The sequence below is a fragment of the Nerophis lumbriciformis genome, linkage group LG34 (genome assembly GCF_033978685.3).
Source record: "Nerophis lumbriciformis linkage group LG34, RoL_Nlum_v2.1, whole genome shotgun sequence".
NCBI lineage: Eukaryota > Metazoa > Chordata > Actinopteri > Syngnathiformes > Syngnathidae > Nerophis > Nerophis lumbriciformis.
In genome coordinates this window covers 4,478,551-4,496,285 of record NC_084581.2, presented here as the reverse complement: position 1 = coordinate 4,496,285, position 17,735 = coordinate 4,478,551, and the positions used below count along the sequence as shown (strand labels likewise).

Sequence of the window (17,735 nt, the reverse complement as noted above, 5' to 3'; positions counted from 1 at the left end):
CTCCTGCTGGCCCCACTATGGACCGGACTCTCACTATTATGTTGGATCCACTATGGACTGGACTTTCGCTGATATGTTGGATCCACTATGGACTGGACTTTCACAATATTATGTCAGACCCACTCGACATCGATTGCATTCGGTCTCCCCTAGAGGGGGGGGAAGGGTTACCTACATATGCGGTCCTCTCCAAGGTTTCTCATAGTCATTCACATCAACGTCCCACTGGGGTGAGTTTTTCCTTGCCCTTATGTGGGCTCTGTACCGAGGATGTCGTTGTGGCTTGTGCAGCCCTTTGAGACACTTGTGATTTAGGGCTATATAAATAAACATTGATTGATTGATTGATTGATTGATTGATTGATTGATTGATTTTACTGGATCCAATGTTGGACGTCAACGTTGTCTCAATTTACAAATACAACTATTTTGCAACGTTGTTTTATTTTGCAACGTCAGTTTTAAAGGACATGTATGTCTCATCAACGTTGTATCAATGTCTTGTGGCTGCTGGGTTAAGCTCCTATATTCATCTCCTGAGGCCTCGGTCAGGACAAATACTTAATCCGAATATTTTTGCCTTTATCGTTCCACACGGCAGGGCCCTCCTATGAGCCTTTTGCTTTTTGCTCTTGCCATTGAGCCTCTGTCAATAGCGCTTCGTACCAACTAGCTAATTGCGGGCATACTGTATGTAGACACAATGTGCAGGTGAAAGTCTCTCTCCATGCAGATGACTGTCCTCTATATGTCTCGGACATCTCTGTCTCGGTCCTGGCTGCCTTAAGTACACTCCAAGCTTTTGGACATGTGTCGGGTTATAAATAGAACTTGGGGAATAGTGAAATATTTCCGATAAATTCTGCTGCTAAGAAATATCTTCTGCGCAATTTTCCCTTTAAAATTACTTAGCAAAGTTTCACATACTTGGGCGTCCAGGTCACACATATGCTTGTAGAACTTTATAAAGCCAACTTTGTTCCACTGTTGTCCAGTGGCATGTGTGCCGACATCTGCTGACGTAATAAATTCACTTTGTGACAATTAATGGCAAATCTCCAACGGGTCGTTTGGAAGAAGGCAAAATTGTTTTAAAAATATCTCCTCAATGCCCCGATGGTTTAAATTAACATTTTCTGCACTTCTGGGGATCCCAATTACACAAAACATGTTGCCAACAGGCAAAAAAGAGGGTTTTAATTAGAAAAGTATATGAAAATTCATGAAAAGTTCCTTTGAAAGTATTGTAAGGTAAACCACTCACTTTTTTATAGTAGGACAAGAGACATGAGAAGATGATGAAACATGAGAACATTTTTGTGGTGATACCAATGCTTGAGTGCAGAGCAGGTAAGTTTTGGAATTTTTCGTGTCTTTCCCTTTTAATCAAACATTTAAAGTGCTTTTTATTATTTCATCAATCATTTTAACTCACACATAAGTAAATGTGTTTTTATATATACATACATGCATTTGGATTAAAAATGTTTTTTCATTAGAACTTATTTGAATTCATTTAAAATATACTGTATCCATCCATCCATTTTCTACCGCTTGTCCCTCTGTCTGATTCAAATGTTTCGTACTGATTTGGGGGGCGTGACAGAAAATAATTGAGAAGCACGACACTAAACCCATCAATACATTTTCTATACTGCTTATTCTCACCAGGTTTGCATCTATGCTGGAGCCTATCCTAGCTGACTTCGGGCGAGAGGCGGGGTACATACACACTGGTCGCCAACCATACGCTATGTCAAAATGAAAGTATAATTGCAAAGTCACACATGTGAGCTTTTTTAAATACAAAAGGATAGGCAAGACAAACACTTATTAAGGAGAAACATGGAGGTAAACACAGAACACTAAAAATGACCATGATCCAAACCCCAGAAATACTTAAAGATGCACTCATACAACATTGTCTGTTAACATGAACCCATTTTCATGCAATAGAAACTGTTGTGTGTGTACTAAGTGTTTGGAGAGTTTTACCAATTGCTACTGTTACATACCACCGCCACTTTAAGTGGTCTGTCTGCCCAAACCAGGTTTTTGACATACGTGAGGTATGTTGAAACCATCTTTCACAGTCTCTGTTGGATGGAGACAACAGCTCGAGGAACCCACATACAGTACTGCAGTATCTCAGTTTTCAGAGACTGATGCGTTCTGATTCCATGTTTGTACGTTTGATTTTGCGAAATGACACGCTTTATAAGAGACTCTTGCCGTCGTCTTTATATTCTTTTCCTCCTCCTTAATGTTTAAATTGAGGATTCCTTGATCCTATAATAGCAACTTTTTTTTAAGCACAGCAAAAAGGAGGGTTACCTTTTCTCCACTGGGAAGCAGCTTCCTCTGGGGCTTTGTTTGCGTGCCAGAAGTCATGAAAAGGCACAGAATATTAGGACACCATCGTATGGGGTTGAAATAAAAATATCAGCCAACATAGAAACCAATCTGCTGCCAGGACAGTGAACACAGTGCTCTGTGATGGGTCAGTCATTAGCCAAAAGTGTGTTGAGATTGACGTCACATGGGCAAAGCTGCTTCACTTCTGGACAGACATGGTCATATCCAATATAAGTTATAATATCTTAGGCCTTGTTCACACTGCAAATCAATTCTGATTTTTTTGCCCATATGTGACCTGTATCATATCTGATATATATATATATATATATATATATATATATATATATATATATATATATATATATATATAAATAAAATAAATACTTGACTTTCAGTGAATTATAGCTATGTATATTTTTTATTTTATTATATATATATATATATATATATATAAAAAATACATACTTGAATTTCAGTGTTCATTTATTTACACATATACACACACATAACACTCCTCTACTCATTGTTGTATTTGAAAGTGCAATGCCTTGCAGCCAGTAGCACAGCCTTTGATGGAGCATAGGTATGGGCAGCATTTGTGAAATTTAATTTGCAGGAGAGGAGTGAGTTTAGGGTTGAATTGTCCATCCTCGTTCTATTCTCTGTAACTCGTCGTCGCCATGACTGTCTTCTTCGTTCTTCTGCTTCATCTCCTTCTTGTTGTGTGTGCAGTTGTGCACTCTCCAAAAGCTGTAGATGTTATGACGTGACTGGGCCGGCACGCTGTTTATATGGAAAAAAAGCGGATGTGACGACAGGCTGTCCTCACTCAGGTCTGCATGGACCTGGAGGGGGCGTGCCTGTTATCCGGCTGGAAAATGGGGAATAATTCGGGAGAATGGTTGTCCCGAGAGATTTTCGGGAGAGGCACTGAAATTCGGGAGTCTCCCGGAAAATTCAGGAGGGTTGGCAAGTATGTTGACGGGGCGGTGACGCATTTGCAGCTAGTTAGATAGAGCGCGGCATGGAGGAGAGCTTTGGCATTAAAATAAGACCACCCAAAAACGGCTTGTTTTCAAGAGAAAGTGAAAATAACCACCGTTACATGTTATGTAGACCGCAAGGAAATATTTTAAAGGTAGATTAAACATCATAATATGACCCCTTTAACAACAAAGTGTAGTTACAGTCAGAGGTGGGACCAAGTCATTGTTTTGCAAGTCACAAGTAAGTCTCAAGTCTTTGCCCTCAAGTCCGAGTCAAGTCCCGAGTCAAGACAGGCAAGCCCCGAGTCAAGTCCAAAGTCAAGACTGGAAAGTCTCAAGTCAAGTCCTAAGTCCTGCATTTTGAGTTTCGAGTCCTTTCAAGTCCTTTTAACCACAGACTAATATATTAACACAGATTGTGTATGCTTTTCAAACGCTGTATTTATTTATATTTTATTTATTAAAACAAGTGCATTTTAAATTGCAGGAAAGAAAATTGTGCTGACATTGCACTTTATAATAGCACTATTAACCAGTCATTTTAAACATTAACTCATTCCTTTACAGAACAAACACATTGAAAAATAAAGTGCAAATGTACTTATTTGTACAAAAGTGTTAACATTGAAAAAACATGACATATACGTGAACATAACAAAAAAGTTGTACTTTTTATATGTCAGGGCCCTATGCTGCATTGCATTTGCAAAAGACCAAATTAGCCAAGAGTCTGTCAGTCATTTGTGCACGATGGGGGCGTAGTATGATGCCACCATGGCTGAAAACTCGCTCCACTGGAGCACTGGAGGCAGGCACTGCCAAGACTCTCATGGCCACTCGGAACAGTGAAGGAAGAGTCTTCATGTTCAATGCCCAGAACAAAAGGGGGGAGAGAGTTGTTTTGGGTTGGTGCACTACTTGTAAGTGTATCTTGTGTTTTTTATGTTGATTTAATTAAAAAAAGAAAAGAAAAAAAAATTATTTCTTGTGCGGCCCGATACCAATCGATCCACGGACCAGTACCGAGCCGCGGGCCGGTGGTTGGGGACCACTGAGGTAAACAACCAACAGTATGTCAGAAAGCTAGCTAAAACGGTACACATATTCATAATATAGTATACATTTTAACTGACCTTTATTTTACTATTTTTGTCTTTTTTTAGGTGGCTAAAATACTTGGTGCTGCTGACCGCCGTCTAACGTTACGTGTGATATATTGACTAACGTAACCCTGCTTAAAAAAAATCACTGAACAAAAAGTATGAATAAGGTAGTGAACTGCAACAGATTCCCGTGTTTGCAATAACGTTATAACGTTAGCAGTGAGTTTACAGCCTCACTGATTTAACTACACAGCAAATAAAAGTCACGTTACTTAGCCAATAAACGTTATCTTACATTCAAAACTTACCCTTCTTTGTGCAACTTCAAATGCCGGACGAAGTTGGAAGTTGTTGCCTCTCCATCAGTAATTTTCGAACCGCATGTGTTGCATACTGCAAACCGTTTTGTGTTGACCACCTCGTAATTTTTATACCCAAACAAAATTATTTTAGGTATAATTTTTTGTTCACTGGCGTGTGGTTTGGACATGTCTTCTTCGTTGGTTGTCTTGCAATTTGATTGGATGAATGCTGTGTGATGAAAACAAAGTAGATCTAATTTGATTGGCTGTTGTACTGAGAGCACACCAGCTGACACACGCAACGCTGATAGACAAGTACACAATGAAAAATACGGAGCGCTCCCGAATAACTTTTTCATCTTTGGGTTTTGGGGAAAGTAGCAAGTCATGTCAAGTCATGTCAATTCAAAAGGCTCAAGTCCAAGTGAAGTCACAAGTCATTGATGTTAAAGTCTAAGTCGAGTTGCAAGTCTTTTTACATTTTGTCAAGTCGAGTCTAAAGTCATCAAATTCATGACTCGAGTCTGACTCGAGTCCAAGTCATGTGACTCGAGTCCACACCTCTGGTTACAGTACCACAGTCCATTAGGTGAAAATGTGACATGTTTGTTTTGATTGCCATTCAATATACTTATTTTATTAGCGGATAATGTCATCAGCACTCCAAAAGTCAAAAGTGTCATGGAAACACTCATGGAATTTAAGGCTCTACGCTCCACCTCAATCCCGGTCTAACCTGGTCAAGTCTTTGAAATAATACAACACATAAAATAGGATTCTCAATCAGCTCCTCGACTCGTTCTACAAGATTTTTGTTCAGGTGATAGGGACCAACATGGGATGATTCTCCCCCTCTTGGTGGGTGGATCCCTTTAACATGTCATTTTACTTCCCTGAAGTAACATTGTCAGCAGTTTGTCTCTCACCTGCAAGGAGCCATATTGACTTATTGGACTACTATTGGAGTCATCGCTTCGGAATGAGATGGTAAATACCTAAGCATATTTGAAGTCATTCAAAGAGGAGAAATTTGTCAACCCAAAAAGGTGAGAGAAACTATCGGTCTATCAAAATATCTTTATTCCTCAATATCTTCATCAATAGAAGTGGGTGATAGGACACATTTTGGTATTGATCCATAAGCAAGTAAATACTGATACTTTTACTTGGATGGTCAATTTTGTGATTATAATCAAAATAAAACACAGGACGAAAATACAAAAATATGAGACAAAATAATGTTTTCCTTTTATTGCATACAATACTTTGTAGACAAGAGCAATAACTACTATTGGCTGTTATTTAAATACAGTACTGTGTCCCAAGATTGTATTCCCTGAGTTTTTAAACAATATAAATAGCAGCCCAAATGTGCTAAACAGCGTGTGCAAAATAAAACAAATGCACATACGGCTAGTTGGTGCATTACTGGTGGTCTACTAAGACTGCATGTGCAGTTGATAACAAGTGCAAAAGTGGCGCAGCGCGCCCTATTTAATTATTAATTATTAATATATCTCCTATGATAATGAACGCCATGAAAATACATACCAACAGACACCAAAACAAATCTAAATAATTTGTTTTAATCAGCCCCTTATGTCAATTAGCATGTATAAAATGAGTGATAAATCCGCTGAATAGGCATTATGTCTAATATTTATATTTTTGACAATCCAAATAAGTTGACACGCACACGGACGGAGAATTATCTCTCTATTATCTATGATTGGAGTGATTGCCACCTCACAATGATGCAGTCATTTGTGCGTACACCAGTGTTTCCAATATACACATATACTTGTGGTGGCCTGCCAAAAGTAAATTCAAAATGTTGGGATTTCTTTTTTTAGATTTTGCGATACAGGAAGGTCATTGACTGTGTCATTTAAAAAAAATTGAGTTTGAGCTTTGATCAACTTGCTTACGGAGTTAGTCAGCAAACAGTACAGCAGACTGGCCAAGTAATAAGTAAAAGTAAGTTAGCAGTCAATATGGTTTTTGGTTGGTGAACATACTGTACGTCTGACTGTTGTTAGAAATGCATTTGCTGTTTTATGTCAATTTTGTTCCGTGAAAACCTTATTCATCAAATGTTTGTACAAGTTTAAATCAATCACAATGCTAATTTTTGTTACCCTGTAAATGGGGTCGTCCATTGTATGTTAGCATTAATCTAGCGTCATAAATGCAAACTTTTGTCCTCTATTGTTTCATTGGCTTTTTAAAAACATTTTATATAGTATGATAACGTCAATTTGACAGCACCACGGACACAAATTGATTAAAGTGCATGTGAGAAACACTGGTACATTATTACAAGTCACCATTGGAAATGTAACATATGTTCTGTTAATCAAAATGTCATCTACAGTATGGTCTGTTGTGTGTGTTTTTGCAGTTGAATGGCACGCTGCTACAGTCGCTGGCATCAAGTGTTATTCTGTGTGTGCAGTCCATGTATCTGCCTGATCCTGCTGTTCCTTTATGCGAGCATCATGGTGTGTATCGACATGAACAAGATGACCATTCATTCTATACAATCTGACCATTTTGTGGCTAGTGGGAGTTTTACAAATAAAAGCTACACCTCTCTGCCTAAAACTTTCTGGAAGCTCCACGAAGATGCTTTTTGGAACCAACTGCAGGTGGCTATCGACCGCCATTTCAACCCCATCCTGAATCCCCAAAACACAAAGACAGGTATTAAGAACAATGACTTCTACGATTACCTTTTGAGGCTGAGCTTCTCTGAGGTGACTGACTTGGAGAGTATGAGGAAGAAATTGGAGCAGTTACCACAGCAGTTGCAAGACTTTGTAAGCAACATGAAACGGAGAACCTACCCCGTCATCCGCCAGCCTGCAAATTCCACCTGCGGAGCTGGGGCGGCAGATGAGCAGGAACCTCCGTTGCTTCTCCTTGCTATTAAGACGACTGAGCTGAATTTTAAACAACGTCACGCCATCCGACGAACCTGGGGCCAAGTGGGCTGGGTGGCCACAAAGAAGAAGAACGGCAATGGAAGACAGGAAGTGGGAGGGTACGTCCGCCGGGTTTTCCTGATGGGCAAAGAGAATCCAGAAGACTTGGGAGTGGATGTATCCAAGTTGTTGCAGATAGAAGGTCAACATTATGGAGACATCGTGCAGTGGGACTTTAGCGACACCTTTTTCAACCTCACCCTGAAGGACGTTCTCTTCTGGAGCTGGTACTTACGCAGCTGCAGCCAGATTCGCTTTGTTTTTAAGGGGGATGACGACGTCTTTGTCAACACACCAAGCATGATCGCCTATCTTCACGAGCAGTTAGGGATGCCCCATGCAGAACAGACCATGAATGAGTTCATGGTGGGACATGTCATCGGTGCAGCTTCCCCCATTCGACTTAACCATTCCAAGTACTTTGTCCCAGACTGCCTATTTAAGGGGCTTTACCCCACGTACGCAGGCGGCGGAGGAGTGGTTTACTCAGGCCGGCTGGTCAAACGTCTGCATGACATGTCCAGAAGGGTTCACCTCTTCCCAATTGATGATGTTTTCGTTGGGATGTGTATGTCTCGGCTCAACGCAGCACCCATCCACCACCCTGCCTTCCTCACCTTTGACTTTTCTCAGAAGGAAGCGATGGACCCATGTGCGTACCATAAGATCTTACTTGTCCACAAACGCAGCCCAACGCAGCTGATCGCACTGTGGGACGACATGTCCAAGACAAAGAACCAGTGTTGGAACGTGTCACTCAGGGTTTCTGACAATGAGACAACCATAACCGAAACAACCAAAATGAAGTTGAATCAACCCAACAGAATATGATTCAGTTCGGTTTTGTCTCTTTTTTTGTGGTTCAGTAAGCAAAAAGTAAGAGTCTACAGTACATAAAAACAGGCAAGCGCAGTTTAGGGGACATCTCCCGCGCGGTGGAAAGAAGATGTACCACTACCGGACGTCTTAACGCAACAAGGCAAGCAAGTCTCATTTGTTTAGATCATGCGTGTTAAACTCTGGCCCGTGGGCCAAATTTGGCCCGCCGTGTAATTTCACTTGGCCCTTGAGGCAATATCAAATTAACACTACAGCTGGCCCGCCGATTATATTCACCACATTCACCGCTAATTCTCATACTTGCAAACCCTCCCTAATTCTCATACTTGCCAACTCTCCCGGGAGACTCTCAAATTTCAGTACCCCTCCCAAAAATCGTCACATCCGCTTTTCACCCAGTCCAGCGAATGCTGGCCCAGTCACATAATATGTGCGGCTTCAGCACGCACACACGTGAATGCAAAGCATACATGGCCAACAGCGATACAGGCTACACTGACGGTGCTTGTATAAATAGCTTTAACATTGTTAGAAATATACGCCACACTGTCAATCCACACCAAACAAGAATGACAAACACATTTTGGGAGAACATCCGCACCGTAACACAACATAAACACAACAAAACAAATACCCAGAATCCCATGCAGCCCTAACTCTTCCCCCCAACCCCGCCCACCTCAACCGACGCACGGAGAGGGGGGGGGGGGGGTTTGGTGGTAGTGGGGGTGTATATTGCAGTCCGGAAGAGTTAGGGCTGCATGGGATTCTGGGTATTTGTTCTGTTGTGTTTATGTTGTGTTACGATGCGGATGTTCTCCCGAAATGTGTTTGTCATTCTTGTTTGGTCTCTGCACCACCAAGGATCCCACCCACCCTGCATACCCGCTCTTTAAACCCTCTCCTCAGGTAGGAGGCTGCGGAACATTCGGAGTAAGACTAACAGGCTGAGGAACAGCTTCTTACTGACTGCTGTTGGACTGCTGAACTCTGATGGTGCTCCCCCACCTCTTCACCTCCTCTCCATCCCTGCACGAGGAACACTTAACTTGCACACGTGTTCCAACTGTTCTGAACTGGGATTTTTTTGGTTTGGTTTGATGTCATTGTTTTCTTTTTATTTGCACGACAGGATGACCAATTCTAGTTATAATCTATTCTATGTACATACTATTATGACTATTTGTCCTCTCGTCCAATCCTTGGGGGAGAGATGACAGGACCTCCTCTGTTAAGCTAGGGCCTATTTTATTTGACATAGCCTGACATGGACTCTTTCAAACCAGCAGTCCTCTTTATCCAGAATTTGTACATTGTTGTCCTCAAAAGAATGTTCCTTCTTTCAGTGACATGCGGTGAGGTTCATGGCTGGTGAGGCACTGACTTCATCACAGTCAGATTTACAAACATATGAACCCTAAAGAGTATCTTATTCACCATTTGATTGGTAGCAGTTAACGGGTTATGTTTAAAAGCTCATACCAGCATTCTTCCCTGCTTGGCACTCAGCATCAAGGGTTGGAATTGGGGGTAAAATCACCAAAAATTATTCCTGGGCGCGGCGCCGCTGCTGCCCACTACTCCCCTCACCTCCCAGGGGGTGATCAAGGGGATGGGTCAAATGCAGAGTACACATTTCACCACACTTAGTGTGTGTGACAATCATTGGTACTTTAACTTAACTTTAAATTTACACATACAAACTGTAGCACACAAAAAAGCACATTGAATAAAAAAAAAACGTTATTATGGTCTTACCTTTACTTATAAATGAAGTCCATGCACCGCTCCTTCTGAACAAAAGCATCGATATCTTGTTTATAGAAGTCTTCCTTATCACTCTTCAGTTTTAAAAGTCTCTCTGTCTCGATGGAGATCTTCCTTTAATTATTACCTCCTGCTTCGATTGAAAGTCCAGTTTAGAAAACTGTTCTGCCCTCACTATATTTGTTGAGGTTATACAGCTTGGCAGACAGCTAACAACCAATCCAGGACGTTCTAATAAAGTTCCAAAGCAGATGAATCCATTTAGGCTCTTTATTGTTGTTGATCTTGCTTTGTCTTGCACAGGACTTTTATTTTTTTTTGTAAAACTGAAATACACACAATGACAATGTATAAGCTGTATGATTCAATCAACACACTGAAATGCCATCCATCTTCTTCCGCTTATCTGAGGTCGGGTCGCGGGGGCAGAAGCCTAAGCAGGGAAGCCCAGACTTCCCTCTCCCCAGCCACACTGAAATGTAATACACAATTTGTAAACATCAGCTCCACACAAATACACAGCGCCACCATCAAACAAACACTGCTGAGTGTTGAAACTATTTCTATGGTGGAAATACACGACCGGCAGCCATTTTAAGTCCTCAAACATCCATTAAATTAGCGCATAAAATTCGTTTTTATATACACAACTTACTATCAAATTTAGCCACTTTCCACCTTCATATTGAGCCACATAAACAAGTGAAACAGTTTACTTACAGACTTATCTTTTCCAAGGCTTGTAAGAGGTAACACAACTTGTCTACTTCTTATTGTCTCATGAACTGAACTAACATCGTAAACCGGAAGTGCCCAAACTGATGACGCGCAGCATTTTCCCATCGCCACAAGGTGTCAGTAATAGTCCACAATCAAACGGGCATAACAAAAACTGTTTTATTTTAGATATGTAATCCTCCATGTTAAAAGTCCAGGCGAAAGAAAAAATAAACGATCGCTAACTGTTGCTACTTGTTGTCACTTATTCTGCAGCCGAGTAGTCGCAAGAATGATCTCTGGGATCACTACCGCCCTCTACCACCAGGAGGCGGGATTACTGCGAGCCTCACCTAGTGCGTCTTCGCAGCCGTTTTATGATTGCTCAGCACAAGAAATACGTTACACACATACAGTTGTTGACAAAATACACTGTACATTATATACCTCAGCTAACTAAACTATGGAAATGTATAATATAATTCATATAGCAATACGGTCTCACTGCACAGCAGGCCAGCAGTTAGCCGAGTCGTTGCGCAATCCATGGTGAGGCTCAACTGGCTGGTGACTCACCGCAAGTCTCTTCTCAGTATTTGAACGGCAAATGTGAAAATTCTGTGATTTTGAATAAAAATAATCTAAAACTGGTGAAGTTAAATGGAAAATAACTTTATAGTATAATCACTGGATACATCCATCCATCCATCCATTTTCTACCGCTTATTCTGGATACATATAACAATTTAATTAATTGTTTTTCTTTTTACATTTTTTTTCTTTCCATAATGGCGTGAGGCCCCGCCTCACCTGCCTCCCCTGACTGCACGTCACTGCCTTCTTTTTAGAATACAAATAAACTGCTGGCTTGAGATGGGATTTATGGCTCTTTGAAGGGAGACAGACCTTGAAGAGCCGTTCCTTGAGGACTTCGAAAGACTGGCTCGTTGTTATGTTTCTGTTTTAGAATTTTTCAGAAGTTTTTCGGTCTTATTAAGGGAAAAATCACTGTTAGGAGTTCTAAAATAAGATTTAGATCTGAACAGTTCAATTTTTCACCAATGTATGTCCTATTTGTGGGAAATATTCTAAATCCATCCATCCATCCATTTTCTACCGCTTATTCCCTTTTGGGGTCACGGGGGGTGCTGGAGCCTATCTCAGCTACAATCGGGCGGAAGGCGGGGTACACCCTGGACAAGTCGCCACCTCATCGCAGGGCCAACACAGATAGACAGACAACATTCACACTCACATTCACACACTAGGGCCAATTTAGTGTTGCCAATCAACCTATCCCCAGGTGCATGTCTTTGGAGGTGGGAGGAAGCCGGAGTACCCGGAGGGAACCCACGCAGTCACGGGGAGAACATGCAAACTCCACACAGAAAGATCCCGAGCCCGGGATTGAACCCAAGACTACTCAGGATCTTCGTATTAATAATTATATTTTCATCTGGGTTTTGTTTTCACTGTAAACATTCCATAAGGTTTGAAAGTGGCATCATTGTTTTTAAATGTTTCTCACCTAAGAAAATGTGTGGCACAATACAGTACTGTACATTGCTAAGCGTTTTAACAATACAGGAAACATATAGCCTACAAATTAGGGCTGGGCGATATGGACATGGATATGGATTAAACTCGATATTCGATGTATATCTCGATATATTTTCCGGTGAAAGTATACATATAAAGATATTAATTTTTGAGGGAAATTCACTGAAATTGAACTGAATGACAACTGTACCGTAACCAGTCAGTGGCACTTTTATTAACCCAGTTAATCAAGATGGGTATTAACAGTAGTAAGTAGCACAGAATTACATAACATTATGGCGGAGAACAAGGAACACAACAAATAAGCGATGTTTGGTCATTTTAACGTGAAATAAATTATATCGATATTACGATATTTTCTTAATTCATACCTTGCTCCTGATGGCTGCTGGTTAGTGCCTTGTATGGCAGCTCCCGCCATCAGTGTGTGAATGTGTGTGTGAATGGGTAAATGTGGAAATACTGTCAAAGCGCTTTGAGTACCTTGAAGGTAGAAAAGCGCTATACAAGTATAAACCATTTATCATTTATTTATAACTAAAGCCCTCACTTAAACTTTCCACGTGCAAGATTGAATTTATTTAAAAAAGTGTAACCGAGGGTTTATAAATGTCGCCTATACTGTATGAAACTACAAAATAACAAACACGGAGGCTCCAGTTTACACGAGGACCACTTTATTTACCTTCTTTCAAAAACTTCCGCTCCACTCCAACGTGTCCTCACTTCCGCTCTTAGTGCCTTCAAAATAAGAGCTCAAGGCATATACTGTATAACAGCGCATAACAGGAACTTAACATCACAAAGAGGAAAGCCCATAAAAATAGGTTACAAAAGTTATTTAATAAGAAGCCAAAAAGTGCAAAAACAATAATGTTCGTGTTGGAGGAGTTGTGAATTAGGTACACCTGCAGTCTGCAGGTGTACCTAATGTTGTGGCCCTGCAGTCATTCACAACTCCTCCAACATGAGCATTATTGTTTTTGCACTTTTTGGCTTCTTATGAAATAACTTTTTTAAATAGATTCAATCTTGCACGTGGAAAGTTTAAGTGTGGGCTTTAGTTGATATAACACTCCCGTCAGGGGTTGCCGTGCATTCTACGGCGGGGGTGCAGGAGGCGAGCCTCAGCCAGTGTGTCTTTTGCAGCCCTTTTATGATCGCTCAGCACAAGAAATACTTTACACACATACAGTTGTTGACAAAATACACTGTACATTATATACCTCAGCTAACTAAACTATGGAAATGTATAATATAATTCATATAGCAATACGGTCTCACTGCACAGCAGGCCAGCAGTTAGCCGAGTCCGCAATCCATGTTGAGGCACTGAGTGACGTGCCTCGACTGGCTGCTGATCACCGCACCATCTCTTCTCAGTATTTGAACGGCAAATGTGAAAATTCAGCGATTTTAAATAAAAATAATCTAAAACGGGTTAAGTTAAATGGAAAATAACTTTATAGTATAATCACTGGATAAATATAACAATTTAATTAAAAAAAATATATTTTTACTTTTTTTTTCTTTCCATGATGGCAGGTGAGGCCCCGCCTCACCTGCCTCTAGTGACTGCACGTCACTGGCAACTACATATCGTTTTTCGCCGTTCACTTCAAAGGGCCGTTCATAAGATTGGACTTGTTCGCGAACGTCACATCTCTACTGTTGACTCTGTACCTGAAAAAATTGCCCTCCTATGTTGTGGCACTTGCTAGTGTAAGACAGTTCTTCTCAAATAGTGAGGCAGGCCCTCCTGGAGGGGGGGGTTTTACTTGTTAATGGACTAGGGATGGACCTCAGGGAACAGGCTTTATCAGTATCATGCTTCGAAAAGCTGTGGACGACACAACATAAGGTCACGAGTCACTGTACAACAATCCTGTAAGTGCCGTCTTCACAAACAACACGAGGTGAACAATTCAGGACCACAGTTGGCAACTTAATCTTTTCTTGGAACAAATTATGATGGATGCTTTAGAAGGCTTTGAAGGAACCGTGATTTGGCGGAAGAAAAATATGCAATCTACGCTTTGCCAATGACATTGATTTACTTGCTGGCGTTAGAGGAGAAATACTGACCTGACTGCAAGACTACAGATGATGTGGTAAAAGCCTATGGAATGGAAAAAGGCACTGAAAAGAGCAAAACAATGACAGTGGGAAGGTTACAATGTGATGCAGAGGTGCACTTATAACAATTGTATAGATAAATGATACTATTTATAGTTGCGGTGGAGAGTGGAGGACATGCACAATGTTTTTTCCTTCCTAGGGAGACGTGACAGGAAATAGAGACGCACTGGTGTAAAAAAATTTGAACTCTTCACTTTACTGACCTGCATAAAAAAGCATTGCTGAGTTTGCTTCTTGGGATTTTGTCCTTAGGGTGAACCAGTTTTTATCTGTGGTTATTCTGGTGTTCAAAAAATAAATATAGAGTAGTGGGTGGAGAAATATATGCGTGAGAAATGTCAAGTGTGGCGTGAGAAAGGGTTAAGTTGCGTAACTGTCACGCTTTGCAGTGATGGTAATGCTAGGCTAGCATTACTTGTGAGCTAACATGCTGGCTCACTTTTTTAAAATGTCATTTATCAACTCTGCTCTCTTGTTACCATCATAATATTATTGTCTTATCCTAAAAACACTAGAAATGCATATAAACCTAAAGTGTTCATAAAGCTAGACACTGAATTTATACTCTTAAGTTAACACGAACACCAACGGCTATCTTATAAAACCACTAATGGTTTACCAGAACGCACAGTACATGTTTTAAAGGGTCCATAATTTTCATAATTTTAGAATGAAAATTGTGTGAGGAATTTGTCAGGCATTCAGGGAGTACATTCACATATAGTCCAAAAGAAATAACTAAGTTTTACAGTCTTGTTGTTGTTATGAATCGAATGTACATTCAGTGATAGCTAACAATAGCTATCATTAGCTAACAACACACAAAGCTAATGCTGGCGCTTGTGTGTTATACTGTATAAATGAGTAGTTTTGTCAAAAGTGAAAGCCGTAAGAGGGCGGAACATAAGAAAGTTAGGACCCTCTTGGCTTCCCCCCCCTCAATTTTTTTCAATGTAGTTTGTTTTGGAACATTCAAAAGCACACCATTTGTGCAAGTGGTCAATGGTCCAAAGGGAGTGGGAAGAAGCAGAGTTGGTCTGGTCCCACCTATGTTCCATAATCTGCAGGGAAAAAAATCGATAAATAAAAAGAGAAAGAAAGAAATAAGAAAGAAAGAAAAGCAACTGAACCCCACACGAGCAAGCACTTGGCAACGGAGGCAAGGAAAAACTCTCAGTGGGAAGAAACCTTAGAACCCAGGCTCTGTGGGGTGGCCGTCTGCCTCAAGCAGTTGTGTAGAGAGAGAGACTGAATAGTAGCAGGAGATAAGAAATAACAAATCATTCAAAAGGAGTACAGTAGTATAAATCAGAGCCTAGTCTTGTTCTACCCCAGTCTCATACTGATTACATGATAGTTAAATCAGACACTTTACTCCAAAGGTTATTTTGTATACTTTGTGAACACCATATGCTTGTACTGTTTTTTAAACTGGGTCATATTAGTACATTGAGTTATTTACCAAATCTATTCCAAAGTCTAATCCCACATACAGATAAACTCAATGCTTTCAAAGTTGTACATGTACATAAATGATTTAAGTTCCATATATTTCTCTTTTGTTGAGAAGAACTGGTAACCATTTCTAGGCAGACTGTTATTATTTGCTTTGTCCATGATGTTTGCAGTTCGAAAATGTATGAGATCAGTTCGTTTCAATATGTCAGAGTTAATGAACAAATGATTTGTGTGTTCTCTATATCCAGCTATATTCTGACTGATCTTTTCTTCAGTACTGTTAACGAGTTAAATGTACTTTTATAATTGTTCCCCCATATTTCTACACACAGGACAGTACAGTGTATAAAGTCACTTTTGACTCTGAAGTTGTTTTGCCTTTATTAATATTGAAATGTCTTGCCACATTATGTTGTATGATTGTACTTGACGAGCGATTTCCAGCTTATTATTATCTCTTATAACTCCTAAAATTGTGTTTTCTTGCACTCTGTCAATGTCTACACCCTCTGTTTGTAATTGACAATTTTCCTCCACAAATAACATTTTAGTTTGACCTAAATTCAAGGATAATCTGTTTTTATCAAACCACCACTTCTTTAGTTTGTTCATTTCTACCTGCACTGATTTTATTACCATACTTCATGTGTGTTTTCCCTGAGCAGAAATCAATAGTGTCATCTGCAAATATTAACTCAAGGTTTTTGTTGATGTCGTTTATATACCAATTGAATAGTTTTGGTCCAGAACTGACCCCTGGGGTACACCACAAGGTATATCCAAGCAGTTTGATGTGTAATCTACTATCCCCAGGAATTGCTTCCTATTGGATTTTCAATGAGTTCAAAACCACTCTCTTAAACGCTGTATAGTTGTAATTTGTGTATTAGGATATTGTGATTGATTGTATCAAAAGTGTCAATAGTTCCATAAATACTGCAGCTGCAGATTGTTTATGATCTATTGCATCAGTAATTTCTTCAGATATTTCAATTAGTGACATTGATGTTTGCCACTCCCTAAAAGTCGCTGTTCCCTGCTTTGTGTGTTATATGTTAAACAGTGACGATGACTGGGAGACCATACATTTTCATTGGACACTCTCTGGGAGGGGCAGGAGGATACTGGTAATTTTATTGATCACGCTACAGGAGGGGCGGGAACACAAACTAGACCGCTTTTTATCCATATCATTAGCAAGCCCTACCTATAGAGTCCTAAATATCGACTGGTCGATCTTTAAAATATGTCGTTTTTGAATTGTATAGTAACCCATGTGTCTAGATACATATCGAATCGTCTATCACAAAGATATACAAGCCTAATAGATGTTGTGACTCGTAACAGAATTAATTTCTGACAGTTTATTTCGGAAGAGAATTTTGAGGCCATGGTTAGATATATTATCATTGTATAAAAATATATTGCCAATTAAAAAAAATCCTTGATTTAAATGTTTTATATTAATTGTATTGGTTTGAACCTGGGGTGTCCAAAGTGCGGCCCCAAAAATGTTTTTAC

General features: G+C 40.1%; 1 protein-coding gene across 1 annotated transcript; it reads left to right on the top strand.

Moving 5' to 3' along the window:
* The first annotated feature begins 7,154 nt into the window (after positions 1 to 7,154).
* On the top strand, positions 7,155 to 8,564 carry LOC133576136 (N-acetyllactosaminide beta-1,3-N-acetylglucosaminyltransferase 2-like). Its single transcript, XM_061929149.1, has one exon. The coding sequence runs from the start codon at positions 7,155 to 7,157 to the stop codon at positions 8,562 to 8,564; it is 1,410 nt and encodes a 469-aa protein (XP_061785133.1).
* The last annotated feature ends 9,171 nt before the right edge of the window (positions 8,565 to 17,735 follow it).